Source organism: Rattus rattus, chromosome 5 (assembly GCF_011064425.1).
Source record: "Rattus rattus isolate New Zealand chromosome 5, Rrattus_CSIRO_v1, whole genome shotgun sequence".
Lineage (NCBI taxonomy): Eukaryota > Metazoa > Chordata > Mammalia > Rodentia > Muridae > Rattus > Rattus rattus.
Window position 1 is genome coordinate 8910238 of NC_046158.1, and position 27470 is coordinate 8937707.

General features: G+C 57.1%; 1 protein-coding gene across 1 annotated transcript; it reads right to left on the bottom strand.

Annotated features, from left to right (window-relative positions):
• Positions 1-992: 992 nt before the first annotated feature.
• On the bottom strand, positions 993-26999 carry Rxra (retinoid X receptor alpha). Its single transcript, XM_032902981.1, is given in 10 exon segments — positions 993-4361; positions 6040-6145; positions 7508-7599; positions 9478-9511; positions 9514-9609; positions 11378-11507; positions 15159-15328; positions 22397-22576; positions 23122-23272; positions 26734-26999. Coding segments are annotated over 10 exon segments (1317 nt in total). The 5' UTR covers positions 26944-26999; the 3' UTR covers positions 993-4213.
• Positions 27000-27470: the final 471 nt, after the last annotated feature.

Below are 27470 nucleotides of genomic sequence, written 5' to 3' on the forward strand. Positions count from 1 at the left end.
AGGGCTGGACCCACCCAGAGGCACCAGGTAGGCAGCTGAGCGATTCAGACCCTCCAGGTTCCCTACCTCTGAACGGCCAAAGGCCTATATTGAACCTGGGGCATGGCACTGGCCCTAGCTGGCTCAGGAGAAACTCCTCTTAGTGAAGCGGACACACTGCATCTTGCAAAGTCTCACTAACGAGGGGCCTGGGGAAGGCTATTTCAGGAACACCAGTTTTTCGTTTTAGGGTTTGGGTGTGTGTGTGTGTGTGTGTGTGTGTGTGTGTGTGTGTGTGTGTGTGTGTGTGTGTGTGTGTGTGAATGGCAGTATGAAGGTTCTATGTCCCAACAGGCACCTCTGAAGCCAAGAGGGGAATGCACTGGGTCTTGCAGTTACATGTATGGAAGTGCACGTTAGGGCGCTCCTAGGCAGGGTTCTCCAGAAGCCTGGCTCTGCAGGCTGCTGGCCACAGCTACAAACAGTTGTTCAACATCACAAGGCCTCTCAGGTCCCGCTGCTCCCAGCCTCAGACTGGTACCCAGTGTCTCCCAGGAGTGAACCCATCAGCGGAGAGGGGCAGGAGATGACAGGGCAGTGTCACCCAACTTGAGGTTAGATGCAGCCCAATCTGCAGACAGCACGGAGACAAAGGGCATTTATCACGGGAGAGGGCACAGATGGGGCATTGTTAACCTGTAATTAATCGGGTGGTTAAATGACATCACGTAGCTGGGCCCCTCCGTGTGAACCTCCTGCCCATCCTAGCAAGCAGAGAAGTAGAAGGTGGGTGCGGGAAAGCCGGGGCCGGGCAGGTAGCCACACATAGATTGGGGAACGGCTTTGTACGGATCTCAAAGAGACCTCAGGGGAGAGCGTCATAGCAGAGCAGGCACGGAAAACACCCTCCCCGGAGGAAGCAGGGGACGGACCGGAGCTGACCACAGGACCTCCCACTCCCACTGCCCCATAAGTCTGCAGCTCCCCCAGACAGGACTCCCCAACACAGGACAGATGAGAACCGAATGGAGATATATTTTGAAACGCTCATATTTCTCTCTCCTCTCACGTTTTTGTTTCTTTTCTACAATCCTGAGACTGCTGTTCATCAGCCCCCGGCGTCTGCACCACAATGTCCCAGAGAGCAGTTACGCGGGGAAGTCAGTTCACAGTCAGACGAGCTGCAGCAAGGCCGGCAGGCAGGCAGGCACCGAGGGCAGAGCGAGGTTGTTCAAATCACCAAGAAGGGGAAGGAAACCCTGCCCGGTGGCCCTCCCTCCCACCAAAGGAAGTGTCTGTCTGTGCTGTTTTCAAGCCAGCGAGCCTTCAGCCTCCTGGTGAGGGCCTCCTCTGCCGCCTGGGCGTCGGGGTGTCCCAACGCTTCTTGACACTCAAAGCAGAAACAAAACAGGTCCCCCGCCACGCTATCCAGTTTACATGAGGGATAAAATTACATTTGTACAAAAATAGATTCATTTACCCTTCCCGGTGCGTTAAACATTCCTCTATCTTTCCTCCCTGCGGACGCGGCATCCTCCCCACGGTGGCCGCACAGCCCAGCTAAGGCATGGCTAGACATCAGGGCACTCCAGCCCGAAGCATCTGAAAATAGATGCAGCCCCTGCCTCCAGAGTCACCAGAGCCCGACTCCCGACAGAGGGGGACCTCGGGTCCTTGCTCACAAGAAGCAAATGTATAGGAAAAAGGGAAAGTCTTGATTAAAAGGAACACAAACATCAGTAACTGGGCCGAATCTCCCGTCGCCTCTGCAGTCTCCACAGCACACCCGTGCTCACGCCACACACCTGTGTGCACGGGGACCAGGTCACATGCCCCAGTTCTACGATGGGGACGGCAATGACTAGCCATTGGCTGCCTGCTTTGGCCAGGTATCCTGGGATGCCAGGGGAGGGGACTTGGGTGTCTCTTGGCGCTGTCACCAAGTCGCCCAGTATCCCTGGGGATGCTGCAGTTTGGAAAACTGAGGGTGTGGGGCCAAATTCCCCCAGTGACTGTGGTCTCGGGGTGACAATGGGCCAGCAGCTGCCACAGGCCCTGCCGGCCATCTTCCTTCTCAGCCACGGGAGCCCCAACTGAACCTCCGAGCAGGGTGGTCACCCAGATGAGGGATATGGCCCAGGAGCTGCAGGGTGAAGTCACGTGACCATCGGTGGCAGCTGTTATCCAACCAGGCTGAGGTGGGGATGGGCGCGGGGTGGCTAATGAGCTGATGCTAGTGCTATCTTTAGAAAATTAAAGATTGCTCCACCATAATAATAACAATAATAATGACAATCACCTTAATTGAGCCAGATTGGTAACAGGACTGAAGGTCTGGTTAAACGAAGCCCCAATTTTCTCCTTAGTGACACCATGCCCACACCACCACTGCAAACAAACAGCACTGCACCTGATGACAGTGGCAATGAGGCTAAAGGAGCAGGAAGCTCACCAGGGAATCTATAGTGACAAGCAGTGGCGGATAAGGCTATGTGGGCTAGTGGGGCTTGCGGCCAAGGCCCCAGTGCCTGACAGCCAGCCAAGCCCAGACGTGGCTCAGCCCCAGAACTTTCTCTGCTGGAGCCACTGAGGATGCTCAGTGGCTCAGAAACAGGGCACAGTGTAGAACGGGGCTGACACGAACAGTGGGAGAGGAGGTCTGCAGAAGGCACGGTGCTGGGTGTGGACTGGGGAATCGGCTCCTCTGCCTAGTGCTACCAGCCCCAAAGGCTACAGATTTTCTAGGAAAGCCTAGGAGAGGAGTAGTTGGCTGACCCCGGGAACTGTGATGTCTCCCACGGACATCTCCCATGCCACTCCGTGGAGAGAAGGGTGCAGGGAAGGTGTTTCTGGAAACTTTTATAGGTGCCTCTGCTGGCTATGGTTTTGGGATTTTAAAAAGGCGAGAAATCAATGTGTTCGTCCCCACCAGGAAGCTGGCTCCTCCCACCCACCACCTCGAGGTCCAATCCCCTACATGGCCTGTTTCTTGAGGGCCTTCCTCCCACCCACACACCAATGGGAGACCAGCTGTGGGGACGCAGTATGGCCATAATCACTAAGGCACCAGTGCCTGACAAACCGGGGCCCTGCATTCTGAGACTAGATCATGAAGACTGGCACCCAAGGAGGCCCCACAGTGCAAACCCGGCCGGACAGCCGGAGAGGCACACTCAGAGCCACACGAGACAGGGCTGAAGTCTAAGCAGGTCTGACACATACAGCCCCTGGGTAAGGTTCTGGACAATGTCCACAGACACCACCATACCGCGGCAGTCCCAGGAAGTCCCTGTCGGGATCCTAACAGAAGCGGCCAGTCCAAGGAAGGGCCCATGCTAGAGTCCCACACAGAGCCTGCTGAGTCAGCCGCACCTGACAGACCTGCCATGTCTGCCCGGTTCATCTCCAAGCCCCTCAGGCCCCCCTCTCCAGAAACCAGACAACAGCCCTCCTCTCCTCCCTGAGCCTCAGGATGTCCAGTGTCCCACAGGACCACTGAGGTGGAAACCCCATTCTACATAAGCCAGGGCAGCCCTCCAGGAGGACCCATGGTGCCACCTTGCAGACCAGAAAGGAAGATCTGTGATAGGGAAAAGGCAGGCTACTACAGTTGGCTAACCCTGGTTGGTGAGACAGGATGGGAGAACGATGACATAAGAAGGAACTAGGGAACACGACAGAGGACCTCCAGCCCACGCGGCCTTGAGGTGGTCCCAGAATCCTGCTCGGGGTGATATCCCAGGGTATCTTTGGAAACAGGCTTAAAGGTTAGCTATGACCCAGGAGGATATGACCTGCCCCACCTGCTCCCTTTCCCACCCTTAGCTGGGTACCAGGACTCTGCACGAGCAAAAATGGGGCACTCCAAACAGAGGTGCCACGCGGGCATGTCGAGAACCAGCGACAGCAACCAGCAACCAGAACAAGCCCTTCTCCCAGCTCCTGCAGCTCCAGGTGCTGAAGACCCCACGAAGTACCCCAAGACCCTCAGGGTGACCAGCCTTAGAGCCTGGTGTAGGGCAGGGGGCTGGGTAGGTGTCACGCCAGCTCTGCCACGGCCCTGGGCCAAAGGCAAGCATTAATGATGATGGCGAGGACGGTGATGCATCTTTTGGGACCATGGGGACACTGCACCCCAAAGATCCACACAGGCCATCAGAAAGGGCAGGGACAGGGCTGGAGCCGAGCAGCTGTGTCCAGGCGGGGCAAGGGACCGGCACATGGGTGACGGGGCCTAGGTGGTTTGATGTGGGGCCTCCAGCATCTCCATGAGGAAAGTGTCGATGGGTGTGTCCCCGATGAGCTTGAAGAAGAACAGGTGCTCCAGGCACTTGAGCCCAATGGATCGCAGTGCAGGCAGCCGGAGCAGCAGCTTGGCAAACCTGCAGGATAGTAGAGAGTGAGGACAGGTCAGGAGGTGGGGAGTGCTCCCTGCTCTACTCGGTGACTCGGTGACTCGTAGCTTCCCTGGAGACCAGCCGAGCCCAGTGCCTGGGACCTGAGTCTGGTCTGCAGAGGAAGCTGCCTACGTTGATCCTTCTGGAAGAAGTGGGGAACTAGAAAAAGGAGGCTCCTTGGAGACAAAAGAGGACAAGGGGCAGGGGTGTGGCAGGGATGTAGCAGGGGTGCAGCAGGGGTGAGGTAGGGGTGCGGTAAGGTGAGGTAGGTACATTCATAAGGCCCTGAAATGAAAGGAAGAGCCAATGGTAAGACTACTGTTGGCCAGGACAGGCCCAACAGGGTTTGGGAGAGCAGTTACAAGTGTGGGCTTGCTCCATGGGCAAGGAGATCCTCAACAGAGATTTCAGCAGGCAAGGGCATGAGTGTCTCTCTGTGCATCGGAGAGGCCTCTGCGAGAGCAGCTGTGCCTATAGGGGCAGTGGGGCGTGTCCTGGAAGACGCATCAGAAAGATCTGTGGGCAGCCTTAGTAATAGCATGGGTGACTGACAAGCCACAGGGTGGAGACCCCCTGCTGAAGGGAGAGACAGCAGTGACTGGGGAATTCCGTGCTCCAGCAGGAGCACCTCCCTGGGGAGGACTGGAGAGGCCTTGGGGTTCCTCTACCCCTGGAGCGTTTCCTGGGCAAAAGACAGACAGGCATGGGGAAGGAGTCTAGGAACTCACGGGAGATGGACAGACAAGAGAGGACAGTGTGGTGCGGGGACAGGACCTGGGGTCCCACATGTGACCTCTGCTCGGGGCCTCCCTATATAGTGGAGGGGGCTCTGGGCCTCATTAATTATTAACAATGTCTTTCATTTCCAGAGAGGAAGCCTTGTGGCTGGCTGCCCCGCAGTCCTCAGTTTAAAGGCACAGGCGAAGCTTGGCGGCTGGAGAGGCGCCAGAGAACAGGCTGTTTTCTGCTGAGCTGGCGAGATGGGCTAAGGCAGGAAGCCAGGAAAAACAAGCTGCTGCCACCCTCCTGTCCTCCTCCGGGAAGTTTCACTTTAAACCAAACCAGATGAGGGCTAAACAGCAGTGTGGACAGTTAACCATGTGTGTGCCAGGCAACGGACGGGTTAGTGTGCCCGACCGCCCGTCTCACACCCCCCCTCTCACACCTAGTCTGCACACTGAGAGCCTGCGAGGGGAGAGGCAGAACTGAATCCTTGGAATGCACCGTTCCTCCTGAACACCTACTATGTGCCTAACACTAGGCTGTGCACCCAGCACCTCGGACCTGGACATGACTAGATGACAGTCTTAGGCCAGCAGACATGATGGGTTCTCCAGCCTCAGACACCTACTCTGAACAACTGAAAAGCACCTACACTGTGCTGGCATTTCTGGGTCACTGAACAAGTGAAGAAGAGAAGTCACGAATAGCAAGGACCTACTGTGCGCTAGGAAACGGATCGACTCTCTCAACGGGCTACAGGGGAAAGTGAGTTGTCCTCAGAGCTCATGAGTCCAAGGGCTGCCTCGCTCCTGCTCAAAGCCTAAAAAGCATCCCAGGGTGGTCTTGAGGAGGACAGCATTGTTTTGTGGCATACAAAGGGCTTTGGAGAGGCGTGGCTGAGCCTGAGGCAGGGGGCTGTCGGGGACGGAGTGGAGCTCACCTGCCCGGCTGCTCAGGGTACTTGTGTTTGCAGTACGCTTCTAGTGACGCATACACCTTCTCCCTCAGCGCCTCCACCTCAGCAGGGTTTGAGAGCCCCTTAGAGTCTGCAGAGGAAAACAGCCTCAGGTCAGAGCCCCCAGACCACCTCCCACAAACATGCAAGCCCAGCAGAGAGGGCATATGCTACACAAGTAGATATGGCTGCCCTGCAGACCCAGACCAGGAGGACGGGTGCTCCACTCGGCCACTTGGAAGTCAAGTGACCTTGTCATTAGAGGACTTAGTTTCCCCACCTTTCTCCAGGTGGCCGTGACCAGTGCTTTTACTGCCCTTGGGCCCCGGCCTCAGTGACAGGAAGCCCTTCCCTGAGGATCTCCCCACACCATGAGTCCGGGAGGCTCCTCCTTAGAGCCTAGACACTGGCCGCAATACAGGCTGCAGGAAAGCCACAACCACAGTCATCAACACTATCAGGGCCCACTGTGCCAGTAAGAATGCTGGGGGTAGCTGGGGGCTCCTTAGACTACATAAGACACCTTCAACTGACCCAGTCCCTGACAGGACTACCCCTCCCTACCCCTTGAGGCCCCAGGCCCAAGCCTCCCTGGTTCGCCATACCTCCTATTCAGACCTAACCTGGGAAACTATGAGGTTGGCTCAGGAATTACAGCCTGGTGAGCTATCTGGGGTGCAAGCCTATGTCCCTGTCCCCCCATATCTTCTACTCACTATGGGCAGGGCTGGTGAGCCCCATCAGCCAAGCTCCCAACCCACATTCAACCCCTTCCTAGGCAGACAGGGATGGACTTTCAAATACGGAAGCCCATGAATGCCTGCTGCAGCAAGTGCCCAGGCTCAGCGCTTCCTAGGGCCTGGCCAGAGCACCCACAAGTCCATGGGCCACCCCTTGAATCCCTGAACTTCTTCCCAGCAAGAATCCCACACTCTCTGCTGATGCGTTCCCATCCCCATGTGAACTGGCCACCAGTGGCATCTGCCGCCCACCCGGTGCTGTGAGCACGGGCCTGGGCCACTGCTCACACTCCAGCCTCGCGTGCAGCGTCCCACACAGAAGACACTGCCTCAGCCTTGTGGCAGCAGCAGCTTGGAGGCCCCGCACACTGAAGCTCCAGAGCCAACCAAGGGGCTTTGCTGTCCACCCTGACCCCCCAAACGCCCTTGAAACCAAGGCTTGAGACATGTCAGCCACCCTTGGGACACCTAACAAGATGGACTGACCACCAACTCCATCCTGGGAGCTCACTCTAATGGAAGACCACTGTGGACAGCAGAGCCCGCGAGGCTCAGCTGGAGAGCACTGATGTCAAGTGCACACTCCGGTCTCATAGAGTGCCACTTGAGCCTCTCCATTAAGTCTCCAGACAAGTGGAGGCAGGAGATTGGTGTCTTCTGTGATGGGGACGCTGGGCCCCGAAGGGCCCACAGAGGAGATGGCAGGGCCGTACCAGGGTTGAAGAGGACAATGGCGCGCAGGCAGCCCAGCTCCGTCTTGTCCATCTGCATGTCACGCATCTTAGACACCAGCTCTGTTAGCACCCTGCAGGGAAAGCGAGTGCCAGTTAGACACGTCCTTACCAGGGCCCCACCAAGGAGGGTCCACTGGATTCATGAAGCCCAGGGTAGACCGGGAATAGCTGGATGTACTGGGCCTGGCCACGTCCACAGGAAGGAAGCATCGCCATGAGCTCAGTTCTATGGAGGATGGTGTCCTCCACTACCCCAGCGCTGTTTGGGAATCTGAGCCCAGAGGAGGAACCCTAAGGTTGACGAGCCAAGGAGAGCTGAGACAAGATCTCCTGCTGTGTGGCCAGCCCAGGTTGCCCTGCACTCATAGCTGTTCCCTTTAGCTCCAGGTTAGAGTTTTCCCTGGGACAAAGCCTCTTGGTAGAAGTCATTTTCCATAAGTGGATATCACCTTTCCTCAGCAAGATGCCTCCAAAGGGCCTTCACATGTCCTTAGCCCACTCGACATGTGCGGAGTCTGGAAGAATCCTAGGCTCCACTCCGGTGTCAGCCACTTGAACCAGAGTCTCTCTGACCTCAGCAGCAAGGAGGAGCCCTGCCACCAAGGGTCAGACTTCACCCTTTGACAATGAGGGTAAGCTAGAACCTCTCCAACCAGCACTTGGCGTCCCCAGAAGACAGAAGCATTAACGCCCCCAGTACGTCACTTCACTGCAAGCTGGCATCTGGCTCTACCTCCCAAAATCGGACCCCGGAAGGCTAAGCCCCAATGCCTTCCCCTGTGGAGTGGCCCCATATGTTAGCTTGTCAGAGGCTTGCAGCAGAGAGCCTGGCAGTGAGCTGAGGTTAGCGTTTGTCCCCCACACAGCAACAAACCTTTCTGTACTTAGACGACCTGCCTGTGTGCTCCACCTGGCCTTTTCCTGGGAAGAGCTCAGTCTGTGTACTGTCCTCACTGTCCCAGAGTACTGGTGGGTGGCTCTGCTCACCTCTGACGTCAGGAGCTCAGGGACTCACCTCTCCCCACTTCCTCCTATAGGCCTGCTCATTCCCATTCACTGCCCTACGCCCCTGCACCATCCCTAAACCCCCAACCTCAGCTGGCAGCAACTGACATCCAGGTCCCCAGGACACTGAGGTTTGGCATGGGCCCTTAGCTTGTACACCAAGGCTGGGCATCCAGACAGAGGAGAGGCAGTCGCAGTCCCTCAGCTGGTGGGCGTAAGTAAGGCAGGCATTGCAGAAGCGTAACTGGCTGGGGCCGGGCGGCCTTTGCATGTGTCTGCACTCCAGGGAGCCTGCTCCTTTGAGCATGTGTGTTAAAAGCAGCTCAGGCATGTGCAGAGGTGCCTTCCAGACCCAGGTCCACTGGGGGCGTGAGTAGCAGCAGATCAGAAACACCAGTTATTCAGTGATACATCAGGGCACAGGTCTGGGATGATGACGGTGCTTATGGCTGAGGTGTGCCCAATGTTCACACTATAGAACCATACCAGTGCCGTAACCTGTCTTTGTTATACTTGGGGATACTCAGCTCACAAAGGAAGAGGCTGCCTGTGGCCTCAACCCCCCTGACACCGGACTCCACAGACAGCCATCTCCATATGTCGGGCCTGCCTTTTTCACATTAATGTCTTTCCTACACACAGGCTATGTCCAACAGAGCAGGAAGAGACTAAGGGGTCTGTCCCCAACTGTCTAAGATAGTCCCTGCCCTATATACCCATTTGAGATGGCCCAAATATTGAAAAGGACACCCACCTCACCTACCTGCTGACCACAATCCATACTTAGCCTACCAACCCACAGACCATCAAAGATGATGCTACACACTCCCGTGTTGGAAATGACACCCGCTTTTCCCACCCGCTGAAAATGGCATCCGTCCTGCCTACCTACCAAGATGGTACCTACCCTGCCCACCTATCAAAGAAGGTGCCACCCAGCCCACCTGTCAAAGATGGCGCCCACCCCAGCACTGTGGCGCTGTTCCTGTGTGCGTGCAGGCCGGTGGCCAGGAGGATGCCGTCTTTCACAGCTATGGAGCGGTGGGAGAAGGAGGCAATCAGCAGCTCGTTCCAGCCTGGGGAGGGGAGGCACATGGTCACTCTGCTGTTTCTATGACCCCCATCACTGTCCCTTCCCCTCACCCACACCAGAGCTCCGGAAGCAGCGTGTTCCAGACTCATCTCTTTCCACACTCAAGTCAGGGTTCCTAAGTGGGAGCCCAGCAAGTGGCCCTAGAGAAAGGTTCCTGGGCACCTGAGCGTGAACACCACCTCTTCCTTCTGCCAAGTACACAGTTTACCAGTATTCCCGCCTGGAAAGTTCCACCCCAAGGACTCTCTCGTACAAATGCAGGGCACCGAAGCTTCTTTCGTGTGCCTCAGAGTGGCTGAGAGACCTCCCAAGGACTTCCCCTGTGACAGCTAGGGAGGACTGCTGCCAGTCTGGACCATGCACAATGCCCTGGAGTCACAGGCGCAGTGCCACATATCCCAGGCTCGAGCACCGACCAACTGGAGCTATTACGGAAGCACTAAAAGGGGGCCCTGAAGAGGAAGAGAAGAGGGCTCTGCACAAACAGCCAGGGGCTCCTTGACGAGGTGGCACATGGGAGTCCAGAAACTCCGTGTTCTGAAATCCCAGGCCTTGCCGGTCCCATACCATGACTGCAAGCACGCTGACACATTTTATAAGAGTAAACGGAAGCAGTCAGCACTCGAGAGGTGGAGCAGGACATGCTTCTTGCCACGGGGGAGATCACCCCCAGGAATGTGATCTTGGGGACCCCACAAGGGTACGAGTGGCCAATTCTGCCTCGCCTCATATCTAGGCACCTGAACCCTACGCTGAGCAGGTCGTCTGAGGCCGCGCCCCAGGGCCGGGTGTTCCTTCCACGTGGGTTGGCGTGCTTTGGTGGCAAGGACTTCTAAAACGCCTAAACAGTTGGTCCAAGGCTAGAAGGCTAGGGGGACTTTGCTGCGCCCACGGTCACTGCGGTAAAGACCCAGACAGTGGTGTTTCTCCCAGACAGAATGCGTCCCATAGCCTCAGAGAAGCCCTGTGTTCACAAAGTGGGTCACATGCCACATCCCAATGGGGCACAAGCCCACCTAGGCAGAGGCCAACGTGGCAGGATCCATCTTGTTCGTCTCGGCAACCCATGCCCACCGAGAGATCTTCTCAAAGGGAAAGCAGGAAGGCCACGCCCCAACTAAGTACACTCCATGATACACAGGGTTCCGTCTCTGCTCAGTTTATCTTCCGGGGTGGGCTGAGGCTGAGAGCCCTTGGTGCAAGCAGGAAACCAAAGCAAATCAGGGCGCTCAGGCCCCTCAAGACGGCATGAGCTGTCTCACCAGAGCGAGGCAGTGTCCACCGTCACCACAGCTCTGCGGTGAGCAAGAGCTGCAGGTGCCTCTCTCTCCACAGGTGGAGAAGTACGGCTCCCAGTCTTAGCACCCCTACTGGTGACTTGGTGCAATCTGGGCAACAGTCAGCGTGCCCCGGTGCCCAGTTAATAAATAAGGATCGGGGCGGCCTGCAGACCTAACCCCACCCCACATTCCAAGGCTACACTCCTCCCCAATGCTCCCCTCGGCTGAGTATGACAGAGACATACTCTCACGGTCCAGACACTTGTATCAAGACCTCTGCTCCGAAAAAGACCTGAAGCTGGAAGGTGACACAGCTGCAGAGGTCGCACAGACCCGGCGGGCAGCCTGAGGAGAGCCTCTACTGACTTTCTTAGCTGGAAGGGGAAAGACAACAGGAGTGGGCCGGAGCTCACCACACCACCGGCGGCCTCCCACTCTACCGCTCTAGCCTCACTTGCCCGGGCTACTCACCTGCCCGGAGGAGGATGACCTGGTCGTCCAGAGGCAGCTCAGAAAAGTGTGGGATCCTCTTGGCCCACTCCACAAGAGTGAAGAGCTGCTTGTCTGCTGCTTGGCAGATGTTGGTGACAGGGTCATTTGGCTAGAGTGGAGGAAGGACATCGATCAAGCCTCACACCTCTGATAACCCCAGCAGAACAACCTCAGCCCACACACCAAAAAAAAAAAAAAAAAAAAAAAAAAAAAAAAAAAAAAAACCCACGGAGTGGAGTTCCAGAATCTGCATCCCAAACTCTGGCATCTGGGACCTGGCACAGTGAAAGGACTCTGAAGAAGAGATCCACCCACAGTACCAGGGATGGGGGAATGGCCCTGGCTGACTGGAGCTGGACTAGTATCACGGCGGGGTCATCAGAAGAAGCAGGAGCCTCGAAGTCAGAGGGATGTATCAAAAAAAGCAGATTAGAGGACACGGCTGACCTGAAGCTGGCAGGAGTCCCAAGGCAGGGAGCTGGGGAACCTCCAAATTCGGGAAAGGCAGGAAGGGGAGAGTCAGCACTGCCAACGGCCTGACTGGGTCCCACCCACACAGGTTATGGTCACACAGCTCAATGGCTGAGGAAGACAGAATCTGTACCATGGAGGCCACTGGCAATGTGTGCCACCGCCCATCAGGTCTTCCCCACCCTGAGAGGAAGACCCTGAGGGAAGATGATAGAAGGCATTTAACAGGCAGGTGAGGGGGCTGAGGTAGAGCCAGACCCCATCTCTGAAGGTAACAGTAGCCCACCGAAGAGAGAAGTCCTATCAAACATGCAAGTACAAGCTTAGGGCTGGTCCGTGCTTGGTCCAGATTCCAAGTCGCAGGTAGAGGTGATGTCACTAGAAGCCTTCCAGAAAGTTCTGCCCAGAAGAGGAGCAACCAGTCCTTGCCATAGGTGAGGCGCTCAGGTGGGCCTCACAGTAGGCTGGGAAGCCCATCCCAGAGCCTGGCAGGGGAGCCAGGGCCCTCTGATCTCAGGGTGTGATGGGTTAAGAGTACCCGAGAATAGGATACAGGACTCTGGGGCTTTACAAACAGAAGTGGCTGAGCATCGGATAAGGAGAGAATGGCCGGCTTTAACGGGCTTCAGCTGACAGAAACCATCTGCTCAGCAGTGACGTTCCGTCTAAACACCCAGCCCCGGGTGAAGGGCCATGAAGCGCTCGGTGAAAGGCACTGACAAGTCAGCTTCGCACCACTGGCCTGGCAGGACTGGCTGCAGGGGAAGCCCGGGGCAGCAAGGACAGGTGATGTCAGCACATGGTCCTCAGGACAGAGTCCAAGGGAATGGGTGCCATACCCCAGCCACAGAGGCCAGCAGAGCCCCAGCACAGCAGGTACTAGGTACTGACTCTGTTTAGCATGAAGGCTGTCTGCAGCCTGGCTCTGTCTCTCAGCCACAGGGGGTGGTTCCATGGATGTCTTCCTCACTTGCCATCTACCAGGGAGCAGCCCAAAGAGAGGAGACAGTGAGGGCCCCAGGCCAGCTGTGAGAACGCACGGACAACAAGCCTCACGCCCAAGCTCTGCGATCTCTGCCTTGCCTGAAACAGCTTTCTCCCTGGCCACCCTCTGAATCCACTGCCACAATGCTACTATGGTTGGGCAAAAGAGCTCAAAAACTATGCCACAGCTGACTGTGGCCTCTGCGGCCACGTGCACACATGCCATCTGCCAGGACTGGGCACCAGGCTAGAGCAGAGGACCAGAGAAGGAAGGAGGCGGGGCTATACAGGTGTGAGGCCCGAGGCCTGCAGGCTCTCACTGCAGGGCCGTCTGGAAGGGAGGGGCTGAGCATACTCTGGCTCTGCCCTGTCCCATCCCACTGTGAGCTTCACTCCTCTCAGCAGACTCCACTGCAGACATTTAATGAGCTACTGCTTCCCAGCGAGGCGTGGTCACAAGCCCACCCAGGCAGGGCCCGAGGAGCCAGCGGCCCATCTGTGTGGCTAGGGGCTGCCTATCCAGCCTCTTTAGCTTGCCTATGAGCGAAGACCACCAGGTCCATGTATGGAGCGGATCAAGGCCAGTCACAGGACACTGACAGGACACTGACCTCCCACTGTGTAGCTCTGAAAACCTGAACCCTCGTGGAAAAGCAGCAAAGGCCACAACTGAGGCCATTCCCAACAATGGCCTTACTTGATAAAGGAAAACCCTAGTCCCCCTTCACACCCCAGCCAACCACCCTCAGGTCCTATTCCACAGTCCTGATGCTGCTCTCCTCTCCCTTGCAGGACTGGTAAGAGGGCTTAGGGAGCAGACTCCAACCAGAGCGCTGGGCAGGTTCGAGTGGGCAAGGCTTTTTGTGGTCTCCATTGGTAGGTGTGGTAACAGAGCCAGGATTGGGTCCGCCAAGGAAGGCTACCAGCATTGCCCCTAGTACAGCAGCTCTGGGATTAGACACAAGAATTCTGGGTAACAGGGATGGGATAGAGACTGTGTCACAGGTCCTCAACAAGTATACAAGGGGAGATCTCCACTCACAGACTACAGAGAGGAAGAGACATATCTGGGCCCCTGGGACAGGCCAAAGGTGCTGACCCCACATAGCTCAGACACCCCACTGACTCCTGGGATAGCTCACTACCCCCCTGCCCTACACCTGGAGTTGAAGGAAAACAACCAGAGCCACAGGCTGAGACGAGGGCACTAAGACTCAAGAGAACACCAGCATAAGTCTGCTTCAGAGGGAGAAGCGGACCGGGCCTTCCTTGAGGTCTATCTGGACTGGGTGTCCAATGGCAAGACTCTAGTCACAGATCTGAGGCCCACACGGAAATCCAGATGAGGTCAGGATATCAAGAAAAAGCACATCCAGGGCAGACATAGCTGGGCCATGTGCTTGAGACAACATGAGGCCTGTGGGTTTGTGCAAGGCCCCGTTCTTGGCTTTGCACAAGAAACATCGCAATCTGGGACACAGCCGCAGCCTTGTGACTGGGGCCTCGGGCAAATGGGGTATCCCACCCAAACAAGCCCACACTGGCCAATGTCACAATGAAGTGACAGCAGGGGCAGGGGAGGGAGGGCTGGGGGAAGAGTTCAGGTGAAAGTCCAGGAACAGGCATGGAAGCCAGAAAGATCTGAAACTAAGACCCTGCAGTCAGGAAAAGGGCCAGCAGTGGACACCGTGGCCCTTCCGGTTTTGTCTGGAGGCTACAGCAGCTACAGGTAGCAGGTGGTACAGGAAGATGGGAAAGTGGTTGTCTAGGCCATTCCTATAGGTGGCCAGTTGGAGGATGACTAGCTGAAGGGCCAAGAGACACTTCTGCTTCAACAGTGGTCACAGCAGCTGCATAGTCATGAGCACCTCCCTGTTGGCTTCTCCACCTCCTCATAGCAGTGGGTGGGAGAGGGAGGGTCCAGAACGTCTGTCTCCCTGTGACCGTACTCTGGTGAGAGCCAGCCTGGAGCCCAGCGCCTGCTGCTCTGCCCGGGTTCAGCTGCTCATAGCTTCTCTGCAGGACTCCCCTGCACTGAGCTCAAGCCCCACTGTGCATGTAAGCCAAGACCCACAATGGCAGTTGGTCCTGGGCTGGACCCTGCTGAGTATCTGGATGAGGCAGACAGGCAAGGCCAGCAGGAAGGTTGGTATATCCCCCCCCAGTCACAGTGTCACCAGCGGGACAGAGGTCCCACTGGTGGGGACAAAGGCCACAGCAGCCAAAGAGCTCAGGTTCACTGGCTGTTCAAGCAGGAGGGTAAGCACAAGGGGAAACTGAGGCAGGTGAGCATCTTGACACTCACTGAGCTGGGGTTCAGCCCCATGTTTGCCTCCACGTATGTCTCAGTCTTGGGCTCAACAGCGAGCTCAGCTTCCAGAATCTTCTCTACAGGCATGTCCTCGTTGGCACTGCTGGTGGACTCCACCTCGTTCTCGTTCCGGTCCTTGCCTCGCTGCCGCTCCTCCTGCACGGCTGTAAACAGGAGACAGTCACCCGGGCTGGCCAGTCCCCACAGTTCCTAGGACATCCACAACATGCTCAGGGACAGGCAGGGCTAGCTCCAAGGCAGTGTCCTGGAGTCCCCTCCAAGGCCAGCTGAGGGAGACACGGGCTGAGCCCAGCCTAAGACCCGCCTGCACCTTGCCTGAGCCCAGCCTAATACCCGCCTGCACCTTGCCTGAGCCCAGCCTAATACCCGCCTGCACCTTGCCTGAGCCCAGCCTAAGACCCGCCTGCACCTTGCCTGAGCCCAGCCTAATACCCGCCTGCACCTTGCCACTGGGTGGCTGTATGCCCTGAACACGCCCAGCTAATAATGGAAACACACCAGAGCCCACCTGAGCTCAAGGCAGATGGCCTGTCCTGGAGCTGATGGGTCACAGGAATGCTAACATGGGTTTTCAAGACATTGGTGGTCTGAGGATGTGGGGAAACCCAAGAAGACTTCCTGGAAGAAGCAGGAATGGATCTAACGGAGGGAGTAAAGTTCAATGGAAGAAACGACTTACAAAAATGTCCAGAAGAGTACAGGGCATGTTCTGATCAGGAGCAGGGGTGGTGACTGTGATACACAGGTGACCACTGAGGTGATTAAGGCAGAGCCAGGGACAGCCACAGTCAGACACGCACGGCCCAGGCTCTCTGTGCTTGCCTCGGCCAAGAAGCACCCCACCCTCACGCGGCCCATAGCTTGGCCCCATTCCTCCAGGATGTCACGGGCCTTGGGACTGCCCACCCTGATTCACACCCCAGACAACAGTCCCCAGATAGCTGTGAGCAGCCTGGCCCTGGGGGATGGTAAGGGGCAGCATGGAAGGGAAAGGCCGGTGGGCGGGGCAGGCTGGCTCCTCCCACAGCTGTCCAGCCAGCAGGTCCAGTGAGGAGCCTCAGGCTGGAGCAGCTGAGCATGCTCTATCCTCCTGCCTCCCTCTGACAGCTCCCGTGGACCTATTCTACTCTGTCCTGCCCACACTCTGACACCAACAGGCCCCTCCCTCTGGGTTCCTGCAGCAGGCTAGGTGGAGCCCTGGGTGGTCTCCTCTCCAGACCAGTGTCCAGAAGGGCGCCTTTCCAAAGAGTGTGGCCCAAGGGATCTGCCTGGTGCTGCTCTCTCAGGACCTTGGTCAGAGCTCTCCTAACCCTTGAGTTCCGTAGGTGGCAGGACACAGTTCAGCAGCCCCAGGGTCTCAAGAGCAGGGCAGCACCAGCCTCCTCCTCTACAGGCAGACCTACCTCCTGGCCCACGAATGGCTTACAGAGTAAAACACAAGGCCCACAGGAGGGCTGAGGAGGAAGGGGTTCGCACACTGCATCTGGCCTCCTCAACCACCTGGAGCTGCTGGCGGCCACCTCCCAGGGAGCAGCCTTCTCTCTGTGCCCATCTCCCCTCACTCCTCCCAGGCTCACTGCAATGCTCAGCCCAGTGGTTCCCTTTCTTCTGAAGCTCTGTGACGGTTCTCAGTGCCCCTGGCTACTGGTCCTTGCTGGGCCCACCAACGCCATCCAGTTGAGGCTCTCCCATGCTGGGGCTAAGCTCCCCCAAAACTCAATGGCCTGATTGTAGCAGAGACTTTCTACCTGTGAACACGCCATGGATGGAAGGCTGGTCTGATGCCTGCACAGCATCAGCTGGGCTGAGGAACTGGGCAGAGGCTGGTGTTTTGCAAGCTTGGCTCTTTTGGAAAATCTGACAGCAGGTTGGGGCTGGTGCAGAGTTGAATGCCATGGGCAGATGGTGCCCAGTCTACGGGGGGAGGGCTGCAAAAATCTGCCCGGTTCTATCCCTCCCCAGCTGGGCTCCTATGGGTCCTTCATGTGGCTTGCCAGCGCATCTGGGTTAGGGTCACTCCACAAGTCACTGAGGGGTCTAGCACAGGGCCTAGAGACTCCTCAGCCTGCTAATGCTAAGCAGCCCCACTGAGCGGCAACTGAAGAGACCAATTGTAGCCAGAGCCAGGCAACCGTCCACCCCCACCCCATCTCAAAGCCAGGTGACAAAACTCTTCAGCCTTGGACTAGGACACTGTCAATTCAACGGCCTCACCTTCCCAGACGGGAAAACCAGACTCAGAGAGACAAGTGCCACGGCAAACTGCAGGCTCTGGAGTGAGAGGCCCGCCTCGAGCAGCTGTGGCACTTTGGGCAACTCCTCTAGCATCTCTGTACCCCACTTCCTGTAAAATGTCAGTGTGGAGCCTGCCCTCCAGGGAACCCTGAAGGAAGCACCTGAGCAGGCTGGGCCCCACCCTGCTGGCCCAGTTTCACTCTCCAGTGAGGGACTTCCTTACTCTCAGAGACAGCCCTGGGACGGGGGAAGCCCAGAAGGAGGCAGCCCAGAGTGCAGGCCCTCACAGCAGCCAGTTATCCCTGAGAGCTTGGCCACGGGCGACCTGCCTCCCGTGCGGGGGCAGCTGAGAATTAATTAGCAAATGTTTTGTGAAGCACTTTGAAGCCTCCGAAGGCCCCAGCAGCTCAGGGCGGCATCGTTATAAATATTATCGTTTTATTTATAGGCAGTGGAGGGGGCAGAGGGAGTGGGGGATTTATGTTTTGCCAGCTCAATCACCTTTTAGACACACTCATGTTTGACTTATGCTCCACTGGCGCCGGGAAGCCTCGGGCGGGAGGCGTCTGTAAATACAGAGCCTCGTTATCCTTCCAAGCCCGCACAGGCCTTGCGGGGGAGGCGGCTGCCTCAGACACTGAGGTTCCCTCAGCCTGTGGTGGTGCCTGAAGCCGTGGCTCAGCCCTCCCAAGATCCAATGCAGGCTGAGCAGATGAGCCTCCTCCGACACACCGGGATCCCCAGTTAGGACACAGTCAAAAGTGGAGTGTGTGGGGATTGCTCAGCCACTGGGCCCAAGCACAACTGAGGGACCTGAACAGGATGTTGAGGTAAATGGGTATCCCAGATCCTAGTGCTTCCCATGTTTGGGACTCTGCCAGAAACTGTAGCTTTCCTCTGCTCCTTAAAAGCCCAGAGCTGGTCTGTAAAATAGGCAGGACCAGGTTCAACCAACATACACTAGCCTCTTCCCCTTCTTCGTACCCAGGCAGGGTTGGGCCAGAGCGAGTGACTTCTTCCCAAGGTCCCACGCTGAGGGTATGATATTCCCTCTCTCAAGGACAAGTCTGGGGCAAGTTGCAAGAAGAGTTAAGACACGGACAGACATGCACGCATGGACAAACACAGATACAGCACAAAAATACACTGTGGCCGCCACGCTCCAACCCTACTACCAGCTTGAGCTCTTCTGCTCTGTCCCACCAACAAGCCTTCGGGGACCTTACTGAAGCCCCATGTTCAGATGGAGACACTAGGCTCAGAGAGGTAAAGTCATAGACCTAGAGAAACAACTAAGCCAGGGCCATTTCCCTACAGCAGAAACGGTGGGCTCACCCTTGTCTGTGCGCACAAGCACGTGCACACACACATGCACACACACACACACCACACACACACACACACACACACACACACACACACACACACACACACACACAAGAAACTGCCATTTCCGCACCCAAGTGCTCCAGAGCCAGAGGACAGGGTGCAGGAAGCTAAGAGAGTCAGGAAGGAAATGCTGAGAGGTCTCGGGGGAAGGGAGCTGAGGATGGGGTGTGCAGTGTGCAGTGTACAGCCTCTCCAGCCTGCAGAGCATCACACCTGCAGGCCCCCCAGCCCTACCACCACCTGCCCCAGCCAACAGGCCCAGGCCCAGGCCCAGCCTGAGAAGGGCACTGCCTACCCCCAGCTGGGGAATGCTGCCAAACAAGTCCCCGTGGCTGCTTGCACATGCAGGCCCCTGCTATTGCCCAACATAGATGCTATCAGCCCGCAGTATCCTTCATCAGCCTGAAGACAGGGTGCCTTTCCCAGGCCAGGGCCACCCCACAGGGAGACATAGCCTTCTTGTGGTCAGCTCCCTCCTCACAGCACCTCTACACCACCTCAGTTTCCAGGGTTATGTGTGACCAAGCCTGGAAGACAGAGATCACTAGATTCAGGCTCCACAACTTAATGACTGCTACCCGCCGGGGCTGGGTACTTGGGGGCTGAGCTAGCATGGGAGCCAATGGTGCACGTCCTGAATTCTCTGGGCCAAAGGCCCTGGGTTGGCAATTGGCCCCACAGCTTCTCCAAAGGCTGTCAGACCATCCAACTCATACAGCCAACAGCCCCACCCACTGCTCACAGAACTCTCCTCCCAGTGGTTAGCCCAGGAGAGCAGAAGGAATCGAATACGAATTCATTCTGGGGACTGGTCCAGATCCCAGGGTGGGACGGGGACAGTGTCCAATACCTAAATGCAGGCAGAAGTGGGGACAAGCCCTTGGGAATCCTCTCAAGAGATCCCCACATGGTAGGTTCCCAGGATGCTCTAAGGCCAACCATCTCAAGAGGGGGGCCATGGACTATGGCTACAGACACTGGGAAATATGACAGATCTCAGGTAGGTAAGAAAAAGTCCCTTCCCCCAGTGCCCACCAGGCCTGAGGGCCTCCAGACATCTTATAGCTGCCACACAGATAGCTGTGCAGCCCAAGGGGCCAAGGTGCATGGCTTCTGTGTCTAGGGCAAGACAGGACTTCACAGGGCTTAAACTAAACACTCATAAATCCAGCTGGAACAAAGAGGCATGGGGTGGGATCGGGTGCATCTCTCCAGAGGAATGGGTAAAGCGTCTCTCAGGTGTCACAAACACAGGGTGGCCCAAGGAACAGAGCAGGCTGCAGTGGAGTCCTCTTTTCTGCACCCCACTTCCAATTCTGTGCAGGACATTAGCATTAGGCACAGGCATGGGGGACAAGCATTTTATGTGCAAGGACTGAACAGGGGCTGCTCCGTGCCACACCCAGAGGAAGTACACAGTGGGACCTAGGCAGCTCCAGCCTCCCTTCCTGTGACACTGGGACTAGGGGACATCACATACAATGACCATACCTCTCGAGGTCCAGGCAGCTGGAGTCTGAACACCAGCACCCAAGGGCAACCATGGGAGCAATGGAAGAAGGGGTCATGTGAGCTAGAGAGTCCCTCTCTGGGGCCGGAACTCCAGTGCCCACCACATGCCAGGTCTGCTGGTAGCCTTGGCTCTCACGGACATGACTCCTTTCCGCTGACACACAGTACCTAATCCGTCCATGCTCAGGTGTCAGCCTGGACATATCTCTACACAGAGCATGTCCACCATCCAAGTCTGGGTCAGGTACAGGCTCCCAAGCTCATGTGACCAAAGCCAGGGACCTACCTGTTTATCTGGTGGTCACTTTCGGGTCCACAGCCCACCCCAGGTCTGCCCACTCAAGCACCTGTCCTCCAGAGGATGCGATACTCTGACTACTCCCAGTTAGTGCTCCCTCGAGGGCATGACCCCCAGGACAGACAGCGTACTCCCTCTCATGGCAGAACACTCCCCACCTCTACCTTCTCACTACAGAAAAAATAGGGGGGAAGCCAGAAGCTGGGGTCTAGCTCAGATAGGCAACAGTGTTAAGACTTGGGCCCTAAAGGCCTCGGAAACCTCTTAGCAAAGTCAAGGTCAGATGTAAAAGAACTCTACACTCTGATCGTGTGCCCAGTCAGGATGCCCTGACTGCGACATTCGCAACACTTCCAGCTCCACAGCATACAATTCTTTATGAGCTGCCCTACCACCGGCACTGGGAATGAGGACCAGACTGCTGGCACCCCTGTACCCCTGACCTCACAGCATGGAAGAATCCCACAGGAGCACAGGGTTCCTCATGAACAAGAGGGTCAGAATGTACCAAAAGAAGGGGTCACTGTGAAGAGAAAAGCAGACCTCAGCACTGGTCCTACTCAGCTCAGTCCTGGACAGGGGCCTTTGAAGTGCTGGTGGGAAGGGGTAGGACACACAGTAGGAATTGGTCCCTGTGCACAACCCAGACAGAGGAAGCTGGAGGGACAGTGCTGGAGACAGAGTAGACCCTGCCTCAGAGAATGCCCAGCCTTGTGAGGCCTGAGCCTAAAACTGATGAAGAAACCTCACCCAGGCACCCAGACAGACAGACAGCAGGCAGGAGGCAGGCAGGCAGACAGACATATACACACCCAGACAGACAGACAGACAGACAGACAGACAGACAGACAGACAGACCAAACCAAACCAGAGAATTACTGTCCGACATGTAGGGTCAGGAGGACACAGTGTAGCTTGGGAGGTCTAGCTATACAGCTTGACATCTGGGACCTCTGGGGGAGTCGTCTGAACTGTCATGGCACCTAGCCTCTCTACCTTGTCCATATACATCTTGCTGATAAAACAGACCCAGAATCCTGCTCCTCAGAGGACCTGAAGGCTGACAGGTAACCCTGCCAGGGATGAGACCGGAAGTGGCCTTGAGAAGAAGGGAAGACGACCCTCACATTCGACAGGCTCTGGGAGATGCTTTGGTGGTCTCGAGGGGCCCCTTCCCCCACTCCAACCCAAATGGGCCTCATCTCACGGGCCTCCCTTCCCATCCCCTCCATGGGCAGTCGGAGACCAGGTAGACACCGAGCCTCTCTTCCCCCCTTCCTCGCCCCTACTTCTGCCTCCAGCCTCTTCTGCTCTGCTCGGGCTCAGTGCTTGGTCTCCGCGCCTCATCTCTCCCTGACACATGCTGGCTCACACCTGCCACACCTCAGGAGTGAAGTACACATGCTGGCTTACACCTATCATACCTCAGGAGTAGAGTATTTGCTCAGTCCTTGTCCTGCTGGCCACGCTGCCAGTGGGGCAGACCTGGTCTATCTTGTCTATTCTCAACTCCCAAGACCTAGCCACACAGCAAGCATTCGGTGAAAGTCTGGTTGGGGGAAGGGTTAGCAGGAAGACAAGCTATCCAGACAGCAGGCCAGGGGCTCTGCTGAGCAGGAGACTCACAAAGAAACGGGCCAGGCTATACCAGAATCTGGCAAACTGCAAAATGCAGGACTGGACTCTGTAGTCAAATCCCTCCACAAGAAGAACGCCGAGGGAGAGGACAACAGAGGTCCCTGGTCTGAGGCTGGGCAGGAGGGTGTTGAAAGCCTACCTTCCCGCTTCATGCCCATGGCCAGGCACTTCTGGTAGCGGCAGTACTGACACCGGTTCCGCTGTCTCTTGTCGATCAGGCAGTCCTTGTTGTCACGGCAGGTGTAGGTCAGGTCTTTGCGTACTGTCCTCTTGAAGAAGCCCTTGCAGCCCTCACAGCTGTAGACCCCATAGTGTTTGCCTGCAGGGTTGGGGTAGAGGACGGGTGAACTTAATGACAAGGCCCTTGCCCGTGTGCCATGCTGCAGGCCAGGGCTCTGCGTCCAGATTTTAGAATCCCTGTCTGGGTTCAGGCTGGACCCTGCCTGGCCCTCCCTGCTCATCGGAGAACAAACAGGTTCACCTCTCTCTATAGACTAGGGCTAAGCTCACCAGCCTTGAGGACCAGCGTCACCAATAGGGCTTGTGCTCTCTGTGCCTGAGCTATCGTTCTTTGGAAGAGGATGGGTACTGTTCTCAGCTCTCAGGCTTGGCCCAGAGAGGAGGCCAGCTGACACTGCACCACAGCCATCCATCCATGCATGCGCCTTCCCTTGGCATGGCTCTAGACCACCCTTCCCCTCCTGGTATCCACCTCACTTGAAGACAAAGCGAGACCCCCTAGAGCTCCCAACCCATCCCTTATTCTGTCAGGCACAGGGGGCTACCCTGGGCTCTCGCTTCCCTGTGCCTAGCCCAGTGATCTCTGCCCATGTTATCACGCCCCTGACCACCAGGCCGTCCTACCTGAGGAGCGGTCCCCACAGATAGCGCAGATGTGCTTGGTGAAGGATGACATATTTCCTGAGGGGTGGGCAGGAACCTTGAGGACGCCATTGAGGCCTAGAGGGGGTTTGATATCCTCACTGCTGCTCACGGGGTTCATGGGTGAGTTGAGCTGCAAGAGAATCATTGGGGAAGGTTAGTCCTGGCAGGCTGGTGATGAGCGCTAAGGAGAGCTGGGTCTCCTACAAGGGAAGACTTCCCTCTACAGAGCCTTACTCAGGCAGAACGGCTAAGGGCCAGCAGGACCACCTCTATGTCCAGCCCTCAGAGGACCCCCCCTCAGCAGATCAAGGCCACTGCAGGGTACGAGAGACCTCACATCTCGGGGATCTCAGGCCTCTCAGCAGCATACAAGAGGCTCACTTACTCTCCACCACCCACCATGTTAAGCTGTCACTTAACACTTGCCATGGGCCCTGGACACCTGAGAGCCCAGGCACTCTGCACTCCACCACCACCCAGGTGAGGACAAGAGGCCCAGGCTGCAATGAGGCTGGGCTCCTCCAGAGTCACACATATGCACGACAGTGGTATCCGGGGGCAGGACATAAGAGGAAAGCAGGCGGATACCCGGGACCTCAAGCCGTAGGGCCATGTGGCTATCATGGCCTCGGCACACCCCTTGCCTCTCCCTGCCCGCTGGCCGCCAGGGGCAAGCGTGGGAAACTCACCCCGTCACCCAGGCAACAGCTGCAGCGTCGCAATGACACAGCAGTTTTGGTTCCGCAGCCTCCAGCCTAGCTCTGCAGTAAGCACAGGGCCCAGAGGCGCTTCCCTCTGCCTGCCTATCTGCCAGGGCGTCAGAGCCCAGCTGGGTAGTCCCCCCACTTCTGAAAACCCCTGACCAAGGCAGAAAGCCAGCTGTGCAGTCTGCACTGCCCTTGTGTAGCCCCTGCTGCCCCTGCAAGGGGAACCTCGCCTCCTTCCTCCTGCCCCATCCCCCCACCCCTTTCTCACGGGACAGAAAAAGAACAGAGGGGGCCTGGAATCCAGAATGATTTTGCAGCCCCAGCCGGCCAGGCGGTGAGGTTTGGTGAGGTTTGGTGAGGTTAGGCAAGAATGCCTCACTCTGGCTAGCTTTGGGTGGGCTGCCTGGGAAGCCTGGAGGCCCACATAGAGAACCCTGAGTGTGTGAGAGGGAGTTGTCAGGACATGAAAGGCTTTGGTGGCAGGCAGGACATCTCATGGCAGAAGAGAACAGTCCATGTGTTCACTGGTTGAAGGCCCTATGTGGGAATCCTGGGGCAGCAGGGAGACACAGCCGGCTTTTGCTGGCAAGACTGCATACACACACGTGCACACACACACACACACACACACACACACACCCCACTCCAGTCACTGTGTGGGAAGCCTAACCCTGCAGGCCCTGAGACACGCATGAGGCTCCCCGGAGCTCCACTAGTGGGCAATTGGGAATCCCATGGCTTGGGGGACGCTTGTTTTTGCCCTTCCCGGGTCTGAGCTGAGGGGTCAGTTTCTATTCTCCCCTTCCTCAACATTCCCATCCTACTGGGGCTCCTGTGCTCCCAACTCATGTTTCAAGAGGCCCAGGACTGGGCAGCCCTGTGCTGAAGCTCGAAGCCTCCCTGGGTGGAGCCATCCCATTTCCCCTTTCATATCTTTGGCATTTATTTCAGTTCTGCCTTAGCAGTACCGCACCTGGGTCCCCACCTACCTCTCAGGCATCCCCTCTTCCCCTCCTACCTCATCCTGTCCCCCTAAGCCCAGGCCAGCCCTCACCTAGCTCCACTCGGATGAGGTATCCAGAGCAGACCTGCTCGCTCACTCCTCCCTCCCTCCCCCCCCCCCTCTGCCTCTGCATGCTCGCCAAGCTTTCAAAGTCACTGTGGCACCCACAGTGCAAGAGGCCTCCATGCCTCGCTCACTCGCTCCTCATCTGGGCGGTCAGAAATGCTTCCCAGTTGTAAATTACCCAGAGAGGCCAGCACGGCCATTCAGTCAGGTTTGGGACATGGTGGGGAACACCCCCCTGGGCCCTGTCCTAGTAGAGCCCCCAAAACAAATGAGACACACGGATGGCTTGGGCACTGGGTGGCCATGGCCTGGTAGAGGAGCTGGCGAGGAGCCTCACAGAGCTGAGAGCCAAGAGGGGCCAACCTGAGGCCAGGGAACTTCAGAGATCAGTTCTTCATCTACCCTCCCCACTCATGGCTTCCTAGCAAAGGTATAGAGAAGGTATGACAAAAGTAACGTGGCCAAGGCGGGGAGGTGGTCAGGCCTGCTTCATGCCTGCACACAGGTGGTCATGGACAGCAGCACCTCAGGCCTTCTGTCTGCTTCTGAGAAGCAAGGTCAGGGACAGTGTAACAGACTGCTCATAAACAGGAGCCTAGCTCTTCTATGTGCAGGGGAGGGGGGGGAGGGGAGGAGGGGAGGGAGAGGGAGGGGAAGGGAGGGAGAGGGAGAGGGAGAGGGAGGAGAGGGAGAGGGAGAGGGAGAGGGAGAGGGAGAGGGAGAGGAGAGGGAGGGGAGAGGAGAGGAGAGGGAGAGGGAGAGGGAGAGGGAGAGGGAGAGGGAGGGAGGGAGAGAGACAGACTGACTAGGGCAAAGAGGCTTAGATGGAATCAACCTAGAAAAAGCAGCCAGGTTGTCTGGGGGAGAAGCTTAGGAAGCTCAGACCAGCCTCAACAGGCTACCTGGTGAGGTGTGAGTGGCCGGCCTCTCCACATACTCCAACACAGGAGACAGCGTGGCTCAGGGCAAAAGGCTTTGGAAATCTAAGGGACACATAGGGGCTGTTGGCCCTTTAGTTCTAGTGAGGGGTCCCAGACATGCCAATGGGAGGTGGGACAGCAAAGCTATTGGGGGAGGAGAGGAAGAACCCAACCTAAGAAGCTCAGAGCCGAGAGGGGATCCCTGACTTGTTTCAGAAAGGGAGAGAGGAACCCCAAGGAGCTGGCTCTCCAGATACAGAGCTTCATGTACACTAAGGACAAAAAATGCAGGTAGAAATTCACCAAGACCCTCAAGTAAATAGAAGCAGGGAGAGGCACTATAGCAGGTATTCAGGGCCTTGGGAGGAAGAGGCTGAGTGAGACCCCTAGCGTGCCCAGAGCAGGACCAGGGCCACAGGAAAGGAAGTCATATCTTGCAGATAGCCACCATGCACAGAGCCACAGAGAGCCAGAGCCCACACATCGGCTGCCACCAGGGCCTCTGTGGAACCCAGGGATGGGCATCCAGGGCCAGGATGTGCTTTCCCTGAAGGCTTAGGGATACTGAGTCCAGTGTCCGGGGACGAGGAACCTATGAGCCCCAGGGGACCCTGAAAGATGTCCCCAAGCCTGAGGAAGCAGATACCCGAGAGTTCCACAGTCATGGGGGCAGGCTCCAGGCTGAGTTGAAGACCAGCTACAGGAAATTTCAACTGGCAGAGCTATAGGAGCCAGAGCGAGGCTCATCCCTACCTCTACCAGCATGAGGCCTTTGCTCTGTAGCCCACTCCCATGAAGAAAAAGTAGACATCTCAGTTCTGACCCACTGCTTCATAGTCTACAGATGACTGCCCCACTTGTGTCCCGTGTCCCCAAAGTTCAGCTCAGCACTCACCTGGGGGCTGCCAGTCCCGAAGCCCAGTGTGGGTGTGGTGGGTACCGACATGGAGTGCGGGCCCATCGGGGAGCTGATGACCGAGAAGGGTGGGCCCATGCCATTGATGGGAGAACTCAGGGTGCTGATAGGTGAGTGCAGCTGCCCAGGGGAGCCCAGAGGAGAGCCGAGTCCTGGACCCAGGGAGGGGTGCAGCGAGGGGGCAGCCATGGAGCCTCGACCTGTTGGAGAGCTCAGGGATGAAGAGTTCACCTGGGTAGAGAAGTCTGCAAGACAAGAATGGGCAGGAAGGAAGGTCAGAGCATCCTCTAGGACCTGGGAATTGCCCACTCTCCTACTCACTCAAGACACGGGCAAAACTAGGGTGCCAGGACACCTCTACCATTCTCTAAAAGCCAGACCATCTTTGAGGGCCCCAGAAGGGTGCCAGGACACCTCTGCCTTTCTTTAAAAGCCAGACCATCTTTGAGGGCCCCAGAAGGGCCGGTGCTATCCATCTTCACCTCTCTGGGGTTCTCACAGCTGCCTGTGCAGAGTCAGGGCGAGCACAGCAAGCTGGGCTCAAATGTCTGTGAGCCTTCCCTGTGGACCCCATGACCTGGACTTCTGGGTACCACAGCAGGGCAGCCCAGACTGCAGGCTCTGGCTCTTCTCCCTCCATGCACTGGAGCCCATCTGAGAATCCCCGCTTCCCCTGCCTCCTCCTTCCCCTCTCATCTCTCATGGCCTTGGCCTCT